We start from the raw sequence: 13496 nt of genomic DNA, 5'->3' as shown, positions 1-13496 counted from the left end.
GCTCAGAGTGGGACTGGATTGTTCGGGCGGTGGGTTACATAACCTTTCACCTTTAGGTTACTAACCTGAGTTCAGTTTAGGCTGGTAGTGACCAAAGGAGTGGTCCCATGAGTCTTTGGTGACCTGTACAAAGGGCATTGTTTGCTTCAGTCCATTTCCTTAGTGAGAAGGTGTCAACATTGTCGAAATAGGCCTGTTTGTTGGTGATCTCAGCAGAGATGCAATGGCTTATAGAGAACAATATTTCATCTCACCCCTCACAGAGATTGTCACTGCAATATATTGCCGGTGGTTAGTGTGAGTGTGTGGGAGCTTGTACTGAAGCTGCATGTTCTGTAGATCTCCGAAGGTGTCATTCATACACTTCAAACTGCACTTAATTCTCCTCTTCTTAAAACTAAAATTTAGCATAGTCATATGAGAGAAACCCGCATAAACCCTCATGCATGGGCTGCACGAGGGGACTGTATCCAATGAATATTAGCTCAGATAGCAACAGGAAGTGTCTGATTCATAACCATAGACGCTGGGTAGGAAAAAACCCGCTAAATCAACTATTCCATTTCCACAGCCCTTTTGCCAAAGCCAGATTGTTCTCCTTAGTTTATTGTCCAGACCAGTTTTAAATGATAAGTGTTGTGGGGCTTCCACCACTTCCCTTTGGGGACTATGGCACAGTCTAACAGACCTATCTGAGCACATGGCTTTGTGTTTAACCCGGTACTAGAAACCACTGAAAAGTTTGATAGAGGAAATCATTTCCCAGACACAGGTTTCTTGATTGCATCAGGCAGAAGCAAAGTTTTATTAGAGACACTTTTTCAGCAGAAGGTAAATTACCAACCACGGTACAGATTAACTCAAGTAAGTAATTATTGTGATTGACACACAGAGCATCACAGAATGGAAGAAGCAAATAGCATGATAGGCAGGAAGGTGGACCAAAGCTCAGCCCTGGCCCCTTAGGACAGTAGTGTTGGCATTAGCAGCGTTGAGTAATTCTGAAGAGCTCTTCTCCATGCTCTTTGCAGAGGTGCACAGTGAATGTGCTGGCTGAGCTCTCGCTTTGTCCGTGGGTTGGTCTTTGCTCGGTGGGTCTTGCTCTGGAAGATGCCGGTTTCTCTTCTTAGTCACAAATCTTTCTGCCGTGCCCTGGAGAGGGATAAATAGAACCATTACTTTGCTTAGAAAGGAAGTAAAACCTTCCCTGCAGCATCAGGCTTTGAGATATACCCTGAGAGTGGGGGCTGCACACAGACACCCTGCTGACTATAAATTCTGATGAGCTCCAGAACTTCCCCCAAATTGTTTATGTGTTTAGAATACAAGAAAAGAATACAAACCCCGCAGGTCGGGCCAGCCGCTGTGCTGGGAATGCACGAGCGCAGCTCCTTGTGCCCTCCCCCTGGCCTCATCCATCCCCTAGACACCCAGTTCACTCTGCCCCCAAAGGTGTTTTATTTTTCCTAGAATGCAAATGTAAATTGTCGGGCTCCCCCCTCGGCTGGATGGACCTCCCGGAGATACTGTTTGTGGCCTTGGATCCATTTTCCCATCCCCCACCAACACCTCGTTGGTTCCGTCTCTCTGTTTTGAGGACGTTTCGCCTCCTCCTTCACCCTACAAAACACCCAGCCTCCATTTCCAGCCTCTTTCTCTAAATTCTCTAGAGTCTCTCCCTCTCTCTCACTGCTTCCACTTCCGGCTACTTCTTTCTTTTCCCTCTTTCCTCCTCCCTCTCTTTTAGCTCTCTTCTCCCTCATTCATAATTCATAGGGAGAGAGTCACAGCTGCATTTGGTCCTGTTTCTTGCCAACACCCCCCATACCAGACCACTGTAGTGTCACCATGTCCTACCAGACTCTCCAGTTGCCTTACAGCAGGGTCCTGAAAGCTGGGCCACAGCACCTCAGAACCACCTAACAGAGAGTGGGTTTGACAGTGTCTCTCTTGCCCTATTGGTAAGAAGAGGACTAAAGAAACATTTTCCCTTATCCGGTAAGTCAGTTCTTACCTTTTAGATCACCAGGGTGGCAAGACGTGACATGGGGGAGAGAGTGGGAAGATGAAGAGTAGGAGTGGGAAGTTTTAATGACTGTTCCTCCTCCTATTCCACCTGCTACGCCAAACCCTCCTTCCGAGCCACTGTGACAAGGAAAGAATGTTTGGTGAATGAAACAGAAACCAACCTTACAACGGCATTTTAGGTTCAGTGAAGCCATGTGACTTTTCCTGTCATCAATCGCTCCCAGTCCAGCAAAGAGCCAGGACCTGGCCAGCACGCCTCCCCAGCACCCTCACTCCACTTCATCCATGCACATCACTACAAGGCCACTCATTCTCCCCACTAACTTTGCCCACAAAGGATGAATTAGTCATAGGCTGCCATTGCCAATCGGCTTTTTAACCAGGTCTGCTGTATCCCTTGCTTCCAAACCAGGAAAATCTTTGCCTAATTATTTATACTGCTTGTTTCACAACGAAGTGGAGTTGGGGACATGCCAGATGCTTGGGATAAAAGAAGGAATGACCTGGACTTTTGGCAAAATCTCACACTGGGTCTTTTCTGCGGGTTTGAAATACTTAGGTTAATCTCTTCTTACAATTCTCTCTCATTTTCACAGCTGCCTCTGCACACCGTGCTTCTGTCAGGAGCAGAAATGGCAAAACATTGCAGTTAGTCCTCTCCTTGTGGTAGTTGTTGCCCAGCACATAGCAGGAAGTGCACAACAATACGAGATGGTGCTCTACCATAAGTTACAGTATTGGAAGGTACCTCGTCTCATTAGAAGTTCTCCAATCTGCCAACCCACAAGGAAGGAATGAGGTTTGGCTCAAGCTTTGGATACCTATCTACACTGAATCTCCACACTCTCTGTGATTTTAGATCTCACACATTGCACAGATCACAGCATAGGTGTTTGCTTTATGCCCCGCTGTGTCTGTAGTCTACGTACACAATGTCACGCTGTCCTCCTTCCAGCAGGCAGCGGTAAGTGTGAATCTCCTGCTCCAGTCGACATTTGACATCCAGGAGGACCTTGTACTCGTGGTTCTGGGACTCAATTTCTGCTCGCAGGTCAGCCAGTTGCTGCTCCACACAGGTGATCTGTTGCTGTAACTGGCACAGGTGACTGTTGTAGCGACTTTCGGTTTCAGCCAAAGAGGCTTCCAGGTTGTCCCTCTAAGAATTGAAGCAAAAAACCCACATGTACGTTAGCCATGCTCTAAATTGAACCCATTTGGATGCAGGAAGTTGAGGATTTCCTAGGCAAAAATAAAAGCAAATCGTTGCTAACAATGGGTTTGTCAGCGATATCGTCACTGCTACGTGAACTGCCAGGCCGGGCTGGTCCCCATCAGTCCAGAAATCCAGACGACAGTGTGTCACAGGTGAGATATCGATGGTGACAACATCACATACCTGGCTAAGATGGGCTTGCAGATCTATCTCCAGACACTGCAACTGACGTCTAAGTTCAGAGACCTGGCTGTTGCACGACTCAACCTCCTGACTGCTTGTGATGACCTCACGATTCACCTCCTCAATCTGAAAACCAGAAACACAGAATAAAGAGCTTCAGCGGGATTTTTAATTGTCAGGAGGATCTAGGAGTGGGTGACAAAAGATGTAAGATAGGCAGGAGCTGGGCAAGTTTTCTGCACACTGGAATCGATCTCATCTATTGCTTGTAACTCCCCTTGCTATTCCAATGCTAAGACCCCGCACAACTTCACCAGTAATTCTCCTCTGTCCTAAATGACAGGCTCGCCCACTGTTCCACCAACACACCTCAATAATGACATGTAGCAAACCCTGTTCTTCCATGAGACACATGCACTTTACATGCACAGGGCCTCTATCCCCTGTGCACCTGGTCACTATACATCTATGCTGATCATGTTTGGAACATATGTTACAGGAATAAATTCTCCCCATGGTGTGAATTTGTGATTCTGAAATAGCTCCTGTATTTTTGCTTGAGAGAGTTACGGTTGTGATGAATTTACCTTGCATTCATACCAATCCTCAACCTCTTTGCGATTTTGTGCAATCATTGTTTCATACTGGCATCTCATCTCCTCTAGGATTTTCTTCAGATCTGGGCCAGGACAGGAATTGACCTCCACGCTGACATCACCAGTGGACTGGTTTCTCAGACAATTGATTTCCTGCAAAGATAACCCAGATCAGCTTGTTTAAAAAGAAAAAATTGTGAGTTGAGTTCTCGGGCGAGCGAGAGCAGCATGCCACTGTCAGTGAGCCTCTGCATCCTGGGGCCCATTTCTGACAGTCACAATAACTGTCTCTGATGCATCTTCTCCAGGATAGACCCAGCCCTGATGCATTTCCACTGCCGTTTTTGTTGCATACAGATTGTGACAGAATTAACTTTGATGAATGAAAGTCACTCATTTTCCTGAATGGGTTTGGACTAGTGTTACAGGTTCTCTTGGCCTCCTTTTGACAAAGAAGTCATTCCTTCTCTTAGATTACTCACAATTTGTTGGCTCTCTTCATATTTTTTCCTTTCATATTTACATTTTAAGAGAAGGGAGCTTGGTTCAGTGCTTAGAGCTCCTGACCTACTGTTCCTGGATCTGCTACTGAGTTTCCAAGTGATCTTGGGCAAAACACTTCTCTTAGCCATTCCTTAGAAATCCTGGCTTCGCAATAGAGAGAATACTAGCATCACAGGGATGATGTTAATACTAACACCAACTCACTTCTAGTGTCTGTGGTAGCTCTCTCCCCTTCCCCTTTTGCAGAGCCCAGGAGCTCCCAGAAGCTTGACATTCCTTCCTAAGACTCAACTCCTACATTGCTCCCAAACCTTAGAGGGCTGGACCTGAGTGCTTGGGCTGCTTGTGACAATTACTCCGGCACAGGATCCACCCTCTTTATATTTTAAATTAGAATGAATATGATTAGGCAATGGGGTTTGTGAAAGGAGCAATATCATAATAATGCAGATTATTATTAATATTCTCTTGGTCGTAGTTGCACTCATGCCCCGGTGTTTTAATCAGGATCAGGTCCCCACTGCTGTAGGAAGTAATGTACAAAATTAAATTTTTTATATACGGGAATGAGCTCCTACCTCCTCATGGTTCTTCTTCAGACAGCACAGCTCTTCCTTCAGGCACTCAAGCTGCGCCTCCAGGTCAGACCTGCACAGGGTCAGTTCGTCCAGAACTTGGCGTAAGCCATTAATATCGGCCTCCACACTCTGGCGAAGGGCCAGCTCAGTCTCAAACCTAAGCCGTGGACAAGAAAGACAGAAAAGTCAGCCCCTGGCTGAGCCCACCATTGAGGATTCCTGGCATCTGCACTTTGGTTATGAATGGGTCTGGGTTTCCCTTCTTTCAGCTTTACCTTTATAGCTGTGCTTAAAGTATAACACACTACGTCTGCTGCCTGGTCTATCTGTGTGTTCAAAGGCATTGATGTGATGTTTGGTTCACAAAAGACCTTCTTCAGCTTTTTTTTGCCCCTCTCCTCTCTACTGGAACTACTACAAAGATGTCCCACACTAATTTTTCTGCACTTCCCCTGGGAAATAATCTAAACTCTTTTCTTTATTAAAAAATCCGTGGGCCAGACTCTCAGTTGATATAAATCTGCATAGCTCCATTGTCTTCAATGGACTCATGCCAACATACATCCGTTGTCCCTATATTTTAGCCCCCTAAACCCCACAAGCAAACTCTTTGTTGACTCAAACACTCTGTCCTGGAAATGCCCCTATTCTGGCACCTCTAGAGTCAAAGCCCGAAGGCACATCTCAAAATCTGAGACCATCAATTATGTGTCATTGTTCCCGAGTACTCCCGCATTGGTCTGTCTGTATCCATTGTTGTCTTTTGTCTTCTAATGGGATTGTCGGCTCTTTGGGGGTGGTGAGTGTCATTTTGTTCTGTGTTTGTACAGTGCCTAGCACAATGGTCCATAACGTGGCTCATAGGTGCCATGATATTATAAATAATTAACAATAATAAAATCTCACAAAAATACCACCTGTCCCGATTTGGAAATTCCAGTAACCCCCCCATTAGGAGATATCTTAATTTGGGAATAGGATAAGTAATTCTTGGTTGGGTGATTTCTTCGTTTGTCAATTTGTAAATAGGATGTGAGGGAACAGGAGGAGAATGACAGTGTTTGACTGGTACAGAGAGGTACTCACTTCAGTCTGAAGTCATCAGCTGTCATCCTGCTGTTATCAATGTTCAGAATGATCTTGTTGTTGTCTAGGGTAGTGCAAACAATCTGGAAAAGAAGAGGGCCCAGGGGGTTTTCAGCCCGTGAAGTCTCTTCACTATGTCACACTCAGTGCCACATTGCAAATTTCAGTCTTTGTACTCTCCCAGTATTCAAAATCAGTCAAAGAGGAAGCACGGAAGATTTCAGATCCAAGGAGAAATGTTTGAGAAATACCCGAGTGTGTGAAATGAAATAGGTGAAATGCATAAATGTGTAAAAACACACAGTTAAGATGCTAACAGTTTTGCAATTAGAATTAGTGCTCCCTGGTGCCTGCTATAACAGACCTCACATTTTCAAACTTGTTCTAGTGTTCGTAACTATGAGTTTATATTTTTTCATTGCAAGACTTACATTACAGCTCAGCATTTGGTGTGTATCTCTCTCCTGCACCCTGTGATTCTGTCCGCTTTGTTTTTCCTAGCTGACTAATCCTTTTTCAGAATATACTTGGAAAATATTTTTTACAAAAATTAAATTGTCCATTCAAAACTATTGGTGACAAAGTATTCTTTTTTTCTTATTGTTCTTTAGGAGAATATTCCCCTTCCCCACCCCCACTTCGGTTGAAATAGAAATGGGATTTTAACTAGAATCTGGGAAAACTGATGACAGGACACAATGTAATAATGAAGATAACTCAGTGGATTAATGAATGAATTTCTCTTCTCGTCTCCCTTTTGGGTATAAATATATTAAAACATCCTGTTACAAACTTCATTCACAAGGAGTACTGACCAGGCCCAGAGTGTTCCCTGCATATGTAACCTTTTTCTCTTTGTACAAATCTGGTCAAGAATAGGCAAATTGTAAATGGACTCATAAGTTTTCACACCCTCACTCGTCGTTCATAAAAGGAGTTGCCTTAATTTATGTCTGCAAAGAACATTTTACAAAAGTGAAATATTGCCGCTCACAACTGCACTAGGATCTGAACACAGACTCAGGGGGAAGCTCTTACAATGGGGAATACAGACAAAAAAATGTCACCTGATTTTGAAGATCTTCTATTTCCTTATAGTAGCAGCTGTAGTCCTTTGGTACACCGGCGTGTCCATGATGGGCATACCATTCCCTGATTTTGCACTCTAGGGCAGCGTTTTCTTCCTCCAGGCATCGCACCTTGTCCAGGTAAGAAGCCAGGCGGTCATTAAGGTTCTGCATCGTCAGCTTTTCATCATAGGTGACAAATACGCCATCTCCACAAACGCCACCACCACCAAAGCCACCACCAACTACACCACCAAAGCCACCTCCATATCCACAGCGAGTGCTGCCACCACCAAACCCAATGCCGGAACAACCTCCATAGCCGTATCCTGGGAGACCTCCTGCTAAGACACCTCCATAGCTACCTCCAGAAAAGCTACCAGCACTCAGTCCCGCTCCACAACTCGCACCACCACTGTAACTCCTACCCGAAAAGCCTCTACCACTGCCTATCCCACAGGAGCCATATCTTCCAGAAGAGACTGAAGAAATCCTTCCCCCACCACCACTTCCAACTGCACAGCTACCACCACTACTCCTCCCTTTGCTAGAGAGAGTAACAGTCTGCTTGGTGCTGCAGCTCATAGCGACAGCGATTAAGAATCCAACCCAAAGCCCAAAGCAAGAGGCACAGCTTGATATAAATTCAGACTGCAGAGTTTCTATCCCCACAGATCTCTATTTATACCTTCCACAGTGAGTGTCACCAGTCAGGTGTTTCTCCTTCCCATGGGGCTGACTAGTCTTACTGTTTATGCCAAGAATAATTTCCCAAAGGCAGTTTCCCTCCAGAAATCCCAGTACACAAGGAATTTAAGTTACATGTCAGCAGTTTGTTTCAAAAATACACTTGCAATGATGTTTTATGAATCATCAGCTTTTCCTTATGATGAAAACTTTACAAGAAGCCAGGAAAAAACATGGCCCTAAATTATATGCAGGGAATAAATCATAGAACATATTGGAACAGAGAACTCTTAATCTGTAATTATTTTATTTTCATTTTTATTTTGTCTATAATAAGCATTTTTTTACATATGAGATGCTGCGGTGTAGATATAGAAGATCAAAATGAATGAATGAATAAATATGGAGTCTTGCTCTGATAAAGTGAAAACCTCACTGTAGAAAGATCTGACGCACCATGATATAAATACTCAGGTCTGCTCCTTGGCACAGTGGCAGATACTAGGTCCAGTAGACTCCTAACAAAGCTCTGAGAGCTTGGACACCACTACCGCTATAATATACAGGGACAAACTAAGAGGATTCAGAGAACTGGCATACTGCCCAAAGGGCAGTAACATTTGCCCAAGAGGAAATCTTAATGACGGGATGCTTTTCTTTTCAAGTGCACAAACACTCAAATTCTCTAATAGATGGAAATTTTCAAGCAACTATTAGTAGTAATTGGCCTTTGTCTCACAAACAACCAATTAGGCCTTTAAGGAAGATGTTATGTTCAACCCTCATTTATATAGACTGTGGTGCTGTCAGAGAAGACAGAGAGGGTGTCAGCTGCCACCCCAGAAGAGAGGGGCTTCTTTGCGAAAGAGTTAGAATCATTTACAGCCAGCCAGAACCAGTCAGCTCTGGACAGTCAATAGTCGCCAGCATGAGATATTGTGCTAGGGTTCTGGAAGCCCTAACATGGAAAATTAGAAGCAATCAGGAACTCTCTGTACAAGGAGAGGCTAAATAGTGTTGCCTGAATGAGAGAGAAAGAGATTCCACATTAGAGAAGAAAGGGTTACTGAAAAACTGCTTGCTGCTGTGAGCACCTAATCTCCAAACCCTTCTCCCCTGGAAAATAGTGTAAGATTAAACTCCTATTCACACTTCTCAAACCATCTCATATTTACTGGTAGGATTAGCTGTCTCTCCTAGGCATTTATATGGCTCCCATCACCACAGCATTCCAGTTGCCTTTCAAGTGTATGGATTTATCCTCATCCCATCCATGTGAGGTAGGGTACTGTGATCTCCACTAACTGACTGGTTGATTGATTGATTGATTTAGATTTTAAATAATGAAAGGGATGCCTATCCAAGGCAGTAGGCACCCTGATACATTCGTTAATTATATAGTACATGGAAATCCCAGCAGCATTAGAATAATCCTTCCAGTAGGGCAGTGGGATGAATACAGAAATGACTTGCTCCAGCTCCCCGAGTAAAGCTGTGGCTGAGCCAGGAATTGAACCTAGAGCTGCTGAATTAGACTATGGTGTCTTAAACACAAGCCCGTCCTTCCTTCAGATCTGTGACTCAGTCCAGCCCCACATACCACTCAGCAAAGACTCACTCATGAGTAAGGAGGAAAGGGGTAAGGAGGAAAATCTGATTTTCATCACTTGCATTGTGGAGTACAATTGGAGTCAGGGTCAGGATCTGTGGATGAAAATAAATTAATATAATGTTTTTGTTGCTGGATTCAAGCTTTGGTTGGGCTGTGTAAGATATCTGAAATATGATCCAGCCACAATGCACAGCAAGCAGTATTTCTGGATGAAGTTACATTCTGTTTCCTCTTTCAGAGGTATCTTTTTAGCACTGCAGAGTTCCACTTTCTTGCCAGCGCATCTGGTTGCCTGAATTACATGCAGCACAAACAGAGGTTTATTGTCAATTCCACATTCAGTATTATAGGAAGATCTTTGTACATTTGTAGTTAGCTAAAGACTCCGTTGCTTGACATACAGGCCCTGCCATGGATCACAGAGGGAAATGCATTTATGTTTGCTACTCATCTCATTAACTCCGACTCTCTCCTGCTCTCTGTGACAGCACACTGTCCTTTTGCTTCAAAACTTGCAGCATCATGTGTTACTGTTTTTCCCACCAAAATGATTGATTTCCTGTTGCACCTTCCCACCGATGGCTTTTTATAACAATAGGCAGAGTTAATTTTCAGGACATCTCTCTCTCTTTCTCTGTCTGATTCTTTTGTTCATCAAAAGTCTACTGTAGAATATTTTCTCTAAGAGACCTGTGTGCGCCATGAGGAGGGTGTGTCCAAACCAACAGAACTTTCTTTCGTAAGCATTGCTTCCGTGATGTTTCTGCAACCTTGTTATACATGATTTTATCTTGTCACTTGCCATAATTACCTTCTACAATTTGCATAATAGCTGCCAGGCGTTGTCTATTAAATTTTTCCAGTTCTTTGATGTGCAGACAGAGAGTAAGTTGGAAATCAGTGCTCTACAGTAAATGTGGACTTTGATTTTTGCATGTGGGTGGGTGTGGGATACTGTGCTGATTGCAATTTTAGTGTTGCAACCCTTCAAATTCAGACTATGCTTTTTTATTGGGCTAATGATTCACAGGTCAGTAATCACCATGTCTGACAAAATTCGAAGCAGGTAAATGAAATCTTTACTATGCTGAATTTGGCAACATTGATTGTGGTCCTAGGTCTTAAATATACCTTCCAAGGTGCCGGTTTTGTACATTACTTCAGTTTCTCTCACACTGGTGGTTAGTTTGTAGCTTTGAGTTATCTCAGCACATTTGTTAGTGATGAAGTGGAGGTGTGGTAGAGCGTGTGCAACAAGAGCAGAATCACCTACTCGTAGAAGCTCATCCTTAACCTCCTCGATTTCTTGTCTGGAGGCTTTAATCTGCTTGCAGAGTCTGCCGCTATTTCACGATGCAATAAAAATTCCTGGCATTTACATACTGGGGGCATCATCGTCAATCGATCATCATGGCAGAGAAGAATCCAAAGAAACTTACATTAGGGAATACCAGGAAGAATGAAGTGGGAGCGAAGGCACAGCTGGTTCACCCTCCTTTTATATTTCCTTGCTGGGATGTGTGTGCAGTGATGGATTGGAATAGGAGACAATGCTGGAGCCTGCAGCAGAACACGGAAATGTACTGGCAGAGCACTGTGTGAATGTGGGAAGTGAGCAACAGAGCTGCACTATTTAAAGTGCTTGAAACACCTGACATTAAGGTGGTCAGTTCAATGCAGATAGATAGATAGATGTGTACCCAACTTGCTGTTTCTTCTTAAATTATTCTTTTATTTATATTTAAATTTTATACAAATATTGTACAATACATTTATGATGTTTCATTCATATGACTGCCTCACAGCATACAGCATTTACAACCATTGATACTAAGCAAGGGCTAGACTAGGTGTGAAATATTATTTTTATTGCAGTCATGTATACAGATCCCATACAAGTATAGAAGCCCTATTGTACTAGGCACTGGACAAACAAACAACACGAGGACAGTCCCAGCCTTGAGAGCTCACAGCCTGAGGGTTGGTAATCATGATGGGAGTTTACACTTACATACATTTTTACAAATGTTACAAACTGTACAATAAATAAATATAGAATATCAGATCTACATCATAAAATAGACTTTTATGGAGAATTTAGAGTATCTACTTCATACCATAAAATACACGAGTATTCAAAAAATCTAGTATAAACATAGTCTTGTATAATTGTTTGCAACATGCAGTATTTCATGATGATTTCAAACCTGTGACTGGTGGTCTCCTCTCAGTCTATGTCTACACTAGCACTTACGTTGGTTTAATTTATGTAGCTCTGGGATGTGAAAAAGGCACCCCTCTGAACGATGTAAGTTACACCAACCTAACTGCCAGTGTTGACATGCAGATTGCTAGATAAATTAGACAGTTGTCAGGAGAGCTTCTCCCGCTGACAGAGCTAGTGCCACCGCTGGCAGGGCTGGAGTCGTTAAGCTGACAGGAGGGTTCTCTCCCGTCAGCTTAGAGCAGTTACATTACAGAGCTTACAGCAGCGCAGCTGCATTGCTCCAGCTCCACTGTTGTAAACGCTCTCGTGTAGCCATAACCTCAGTCTCCTCATTCACACCTTGTAGCATCTGTTCATTTGTCCCTACAGAGATTTCTTTTTAATCCGTATTCATTTCTGCTCCCCCATGAATGGGCTGCTGATTCTGCCTCCCAATGGGAGCACAATTCATTTTAACCACAACTGTTGGCATCAATGCTGACGGCTTCCCAAGATCCATTCTGCACTGAACCTGGAGACTCCTTCCTCATGCTCTGCCCACACTCCTTCCTTGTTGTTCTCTTTGTCTTCTCCTACTTGCCTCTTAGTGCCTTTGCTCATGCTGCCGCCTACTCTTGGAACAGCCTCCCCTTCTCACCGCGCACCAAACAGCTTCACTCCCCCTTTAAATTCCTCTTCACAACCAGGACTAAGGCTACATTTAGGTCATGGAGGTCATGGAAGTGACGGAATCCGTGACTTCCAGAGACCTCGGTGCCATTCTCTGCTTCAGCCCCAGGGGCTGCAGGGCTCTGTAGCTGGCAGCCAAGTGGCAGCAGGGACAAGCGACAGGGCCCCCTGCAAAGTTCCAGCGACAGGTGACAGACTCCTGAGGGGGCCCTCCTCAGGGTTCCTGCGACAGGCGACAGCCTCGCACGGGGGGAGGGGGATACCTTGGGCGAGCGGCTGGGGTGTCCCATTTTCTCTTTGGGAAATATGCTCCCTGCTGCTCCCAGCTACCATGAGCGGAGGGGGAACCCCACAGCTCCCAGCCACCACGGGGGTGGGGAAAACCAGGGAGCCGCAGCAGCAAAAGTCACAGACAGGTCACGGATTCCGTGAATTTTTGTTTATTGCCCGTGACCTGTCCATGACTTTTACTAAAAATAACCATGACAAAATCTTAGTCTTACTCATGACTTTCAGCCTAAGCCTGAGCCTCACAATCACCTGCTTGTCTTCTCTTGCTCTACATTGTTCATGTAGGAAAAGTGAGAAAAGAAAAAAAATTAAAGCTTAGAAATGGCATTCCCCACATAACATGAATCACGTCTTCTCTCCTTTTCGTAACCCTCCTTCATCCCTTCCCTCCTTTCATCTTTGCCTGTTGTCATCACTTCCTCTGTCTAATTTAAATTAGAAACTTGTTGGGGCAAGGACTGTGTCTTCTTTTCTTTCTGTAAAGCGTTTTGCACACTTAGCTCGGGGTGCTGTATAAGCATAGCTATGGCCAAAGCACTAGTGAAATGCATGGGACCAGTTATTGTTAGAGATGAACTAGATGAACTGGATACAGAGCTCTCCAGAGATAAGGTTAATAATAGAGTCTTGCCAAAGGGCTGGCTACACAAGCACACCCAGATGGTTGCTGAGGATATTGTGTGGCTTAAACACTGTCTCTTGTCTGAACCCAGACTCACAGAGCAGGCAGCTCCTGAGGATGCTGGTTATAATTT

At 44.2% G+C, this 13496-nt stretch overlaps 1 protein-coding gene across 1 annotated transcript; it reads right to left on the bottom strand.

Moving 5' to 3' along the window:
• Nucleotides 1–1126: 1126 nt before the first annotated feature.
• Nucleotides 1127–7840, bottom strand: LOC135894577 (keratin, type I cytoskeletal 19-like). The gene is made up of 8 exons (XM_065422702.1): nt 7256–7840; nt 6189–6271; nt 5103–5259; nt 4012–4173; nt 3425–3550; nt 2958–3184; nt 2015–2145; nt 1127–1152 (listed from the first exon to the last, which is right to left on the bottom strand). The coding sequence occupies exons 1-8, from the start codon at nt 7838–7840 to the stop codon at nt 1127–1129; spliced, it is 1497 nt and encodes a 498-aa protein (XP_065278774.1).
• Nucleotides 7841–13496: the final 5656 nt, after the last annotated feature.

This window comes from Emys orbicularis, chromosome 25 (genome assembly GCF_028017835.1).
Source record: "Emys orbicularis isolate rEmyOrb1 chromosome 25, rEmyOrb1.hap1, whole genome shotgun sequence".
NCBI lineage: Eukaryota > Metazoa > Chordata > Testudines > Emydidae > Emys > Emys orbicularis.
This window is presented reverse-complemented; position numbering and strand designations above follow the sequence as displayed.

What these genes read in the sequence shown, in the direction of transcription:
- LOC135894577 (XM_065422702.1), bottom strand. Translation starts at nt 7,840, where the DNA reads ATGAGCTGCAGCACCAAGCAGACTGTTACTCTCTCTAGCAAAGGGAGG. An exon ending in TGAAGAAGAACCATGAGGAG is followed by an intron (nt 4,174 to 5,102) that starts GTAGGAGCTCAT and finishes TTATCTTTGCAG; the next exon opens with GAAATCAATTGTCTGAGAAA. An exon ending in AGGATTGGTATGAATGCAAG is followed by an intron (nt 3,551 to 4,011) that starts GTAAATTCATCA and finishes TCTGGTTTTCAG; the next exon opens with ATTGAGGAGGTGAATCGTGA.